This window comes from Eurypyga helias, unplaced genomic scaffold (genome assembly GCF_000690775.1).
Source record: "Eurypyga helias isolate BGI_N326 unplaced genomic scaffold, ASM69077v1 scaffold3171, whole genome shotgun sequence".
Classification (NCBI taxonomy): Eukaryota; Metazoa; Chordata; class Aves; order Eurypygiformes; family Eurypygidae; genus Eurypyga; species Eurypyga helias.
In genome coordinates, this window is record NW_010229987.1 from 34403 (window position 1) to 38876 (window position 4474).

General features: G+C 47.0%; 1 protein-coding gene across 1 annotated transcript; it reads right to left on the reverse strand.

Moving 5' to 3' along the window:
* Positions 1 to 629: 629 nt before the first annotated feature.
* On the reverse strand, positions 630 to 3999 carry DUSP6 (dual specificity phosphatase 6; the record flags this gene model as incomplete). The annotated part of the gene is made up of 2 exons (XM_010160571.1): positions 630 to 2136; positions 3523 to 3999. Coding segments are annotated over 2 exons (785 nt in total), but the record flags the coding sequence as incomplete, so codon positions are not given.
* Between the last annotated feature and the right edge of the window lie 475 nt (positions 4000 to 4474).

The following is a 4474-nucleotide window of genomic DNA, read 5'->3' on the forward strand; positions in this document are numbered from 1 at the left end:
TGTTAATGAAAATAAGCTGCAGCAGGAAGTTTTGCAATCGCTATAATCCCTCTTTTTCCTTCTGCAGACAGGACTACTTCAAGTGCCCGAAGAGGAAATGAGGTAACTAAGGCTGTGTTGAGACTTTTCCTCCTTGCCTTCACCTGCTAAGTTGTAATGTGGCTGAACAGCGACAGAAAAATCATTTACTAGGCTGCAGACTGGTGATGAACCTGTGAAATGAGTTCCTGCCAGAAAGATGAGGAACACAAAGTCACCTCCTGGCACCTGTAATAGTGGCCAAAACTCGTATAAGCAAGCCCAGAAAACAGCAGCTCCTTACTCTTGAAGAAGGATCCTTATGGCCCAGGGTCAGGTGCATCCCTGGCACAGCAAAGGGATGCTGGAATATTTTGCAATTTACCTGAAGGCCTTCAAAAGCATTCCCTTCACCAAAGCAAGACAAGAATTCAGCACATGCACTGCTTATTCATTTAGGCACCAGTGGATAACTGGGAAATCAAGGCTTTATTGTCTCAGGGGCTGTACAAAAGCTATTGAATGCAATCATTACCTTTAAACATAACCATATGTGTATGTGTAATTAACCACACCCACACAGAGGGGAAAGGGAGAAAAAAGCCAGGTTCTCAATAGCCAAAAATAGTTATTTATTTAATAATTTAAGGTTTTACATTCTTATAATAAATTCCATCTTAAAACTTTTACACCGTGAATTAGACTCTCCCTTATTGGCAACCGTGTGCAGGTTCACTGTGCGTACACACAGGTACAAATGCTCGCACATACTTCCAGTTTTATACAAAAAAAAAGACGCAAAATATTGCATTTGAGGTGAAGCTCCCTGAAGAATTTGTACAGAGGTAATGCACTGTTTAGCACATCTGAAAGTTTTAAAAAGTGATCAAAAAACTTTCGCATTCAAAGACAAATCTCCTCCCAGATGATCTATTTACAAAAGGTAAGGCAAAAAATTAATTTAATTTTAAAAATATATATCATGTGGAAACTACATCAGGAGTGTGAGAAAAAAAAATCACCACAAAGAAAAGAAAAATACATGAAAGAAGAGACTGTGCTTGCTCACAAAACATGATTCGCAAACTTCTCATCATTGCTATTTCTCCCCCATGGAAAGCTTGCTTCACTTGAACAATAAAATTAAGCATGCTGCAAATATATGCTTTGCAGTTAAAAAAAAAAAAACCAAACAAATAAAGCAGAATTTATGAAGAGAATAAAAACATAGAAGTCCCTTGGATTGATTTCTTGAATACAAGTGAATTCAAAAAAATTGCAGATCGATTTAAGATTAAATATTTACATTGATCAAGTAGAATACTACCGAGCTCCCAGCAAACAAGTACTCTGAATACACTAAGCTGAAATCTCTTTCTTTGGCTCCTCTAAATTAAAACAAACAAACAAAAATAGCCAGTCTTCACTGAAGACAAAGATGTGTGTCACAGGTCCGAAAGCAGAAAGGGAAGCAGGACAGTTCCAGTCTGTAGAGAACACGTGCTCAGCCTGTCCAGCCTTAGCCTAACCCCCTGGAAGTCCTCGGACCCAAACCACTTCGCCAGCAGGGATGAGCATGCTGCTGCCCACCTGCCTGCTCGCCATGGTCCTTCACAGAGAGCTCACCACGTTCCCTCCCTTCGCAATAGCCGATTCCATACTGTGTAACCTTTCCTAGCCTGCACCGGCAGCTGCTTTTGGACAGCAGAGGCCAGAAAAAGAGAAAGCTGCGTTTTCTTTATCACTGCCGGAGAGAAAACGTTGAGGAGTGATCCCATGAAACGGACAGGAGAAGGGAGGTGGTGGGAGCTCACGTGGACTGCAGGGAATCCACCTGGAAGACGTTCTGGTTGGAAGGAGTGGTGAAGTACAGCTGCTGGTTTGGCACTCGATTGTCACAGGGGCTACTCAGCCCCAGAGTCCGCTCAAAGTCCAGCAGCTGACCCATGAAATTAAAGTTGGGTGAAATGTTGGACTTCTTCATCTTGACAATATCGTAGGCATCGTTCATGGACAGGTTGAGCTTCTGCATGAGGTAGGCCACCGTCACTGTGACCGAGCGGCTGATCCCTGCCAAGCAATGCACCAGGACACCGCAGTTCTTCCCCCGCGCTTCATCTGTCCGGAGACAAAGAGGCAGAGGAGGACACATAAGACAGGGCGTTGGTAACTGATCTCACCATACAGGCGAGATTGGTATCAAGTAGGAAGAAAGAGTGATTCTGATCCCACCAGTGCAACGCAAGAGTTAACTTCACCAGCTTAAAACCAGGGCAAGAGGAGAATCCATCCCCCTACGAATATGTGCCGAGTCCAAGAGCTGAGAAAACTAAGAATGAGACAAAGGGAGCAGGATACGCTGCATGACACTGTTTTAAAAGTCAGTTTTTAAAAGACACTCTTTAGCCTGGAGATTGGCCTTAAATTCTTACAGTCCCCCTGCCCCAGCATGGAAATCCAGCAATATGTCACTGAATGCCTTTTATACAGACCAGCAGACGGCAAAGGTCTATTAAATTATTCTCCAACTGTTGTGCAGCTAACAATGGAGGTATTCAGGCATTTTAAAAGAATGAGGGAAGTCACAGGGGACAGCCCATTAGGAGGAACAGGATGTCAACATTGGTTGAAAATGGGTTCCTTTGTAATAGGAAGTGCATTACAATGCCTGGAGATTAGTTTCTTTGTGGCTTCCAGCCCACATTTCTTCCTGCTGGGCTCAGATTACCTACATTCTCCACTATTACCGGTATCATTCAACCGGATTACAGCACAGCTTCCCAACAGATAATTCGATGCCCACTGCACCCCGGTGGGGTGATTTTAGTCCTCCCCGAAACGGTGGACTGCAAAATTTAAGCAGAACTCCTTGAGCCCTAGGGGACACGTTTCCAAAGCTGACGGATAATGTCGAAGGGCTGGCTAACCCAGGCACCGAGCCTGAGACGTACATCATTATTACCACGAGATTTAATTAAAACTGTGACTATACATTTGCCAGGGATATCGGTTATTCATAACTTGTATTTAAAAGCTAAAGTTAGCTTCCCATACAGCTTTTTTTTTTCCTCGTACTGTTCCTCTGTAACCTCAAGGGGGGGGGAAGGCAACAACAAAAAGGACGAATAAGCCATCAACCCCGGGTTCATTTGCCGATTCCCCTCCCCGCAAAGAAGAGATTTAAAAACATCCCCCATCCTGCGCATTGCTCAGTCCCCATCTCCGACACAGAGGGCTCAGGGAGGAATCCCACAGCCAGCCAAAGCAGGGATGTGTCTGCAACCTGCGAACCTCGCTGGCAATTCACTGGGGCCCCTCTATAACCCCTCAAACAGCCCCCACCCGCCCCTTCGCTTAAGCCGGCTTTAAAGCCAGAAAGCGGGGCATCCCCCAGAGACTGCCAGAAACGCTACTGCTGCTTCTCGCCCAAAACCTCCTGAATTCTGCAAAAGAAATGTAATTCTGCCCCTTGACATTTGCTGTTAGCAAAGCTGCGGGTCTCACCTATAAAGGAGATGGCCTCAGGAAAGAACTGAGACAGGTTTTGGCTCCAGTGGTCAGAGATCGGGATCTGTTTGTACTTGAATTCCCCGGCGTTTTCAAAGAGATTAGGCAGGTTGGGGGTAACATTCAAGATGTATTTAATGCCAAACTCTTCTAAAACGTCCAGATTAGTGGAGTCCTTGGCACAGCCTAAGTAGAGGTAGGGTAAAATCTCCACCGGGAAGGAAGGCTGGTTGTTGGAGAGAGGGCTGCCATCGGAGTCGGTGGCACTATTGGGGTCTCTGTCAATGTCAGATTCAATGTCTGATGAGGAATCGGAGCTGATTCGGAGGCCTCCCAAGCCCAGGACTGGCAGAGGAGGAGAGCTGCTGCTACACGAACTGTCTAGGTTAGTTTCGCAGTGCAGGGCGAACTCGGCCTGGAACTTGCTGAAACCACCTGGAGAGAAACAGCGCAGGGAAAAAAAAAAAAGGCAACCTGATTAAGATGGCAAGCCGACATACTTCCCAGGTACAGCCCTGCCTGCAAAGGGGCATCTCTTTCCCACCCTCTCGAGCCCGGGTAAGAAGCAAAAAAAAGAAAAAAGAAAAAAAAAAAGGTCTGTCCCACACTCGGGCAGACGGATAACCTTAAAGAAGCTTTAAGACAATCTCCCGCTGCGGCGAGCGCTCAGCACGCTGAAGATTAAAGCTCCATGCCGCTTTGCCCTGCGGGGACCTCTGGAGAGATGTCTCAGCGGCAATTCCTCCTGCCCTTCCCGGCTCATGCCGGGCTCCCCGTTAGCCCTGTCCTCCCCACTGCCGCAGCGATTCCAGCGTTCGAGGTCTCTTTAAACAAACCGGGGACAGGGATGCTGGAGGGGAAGGTGTCCCCCGGAGCGTCAGTGTGCGTTGCCCGGGGGGCGCTGCGGACGGCCCCCCCGCACCCCGGTCTCTTCCCCGGGCAGAGAGCC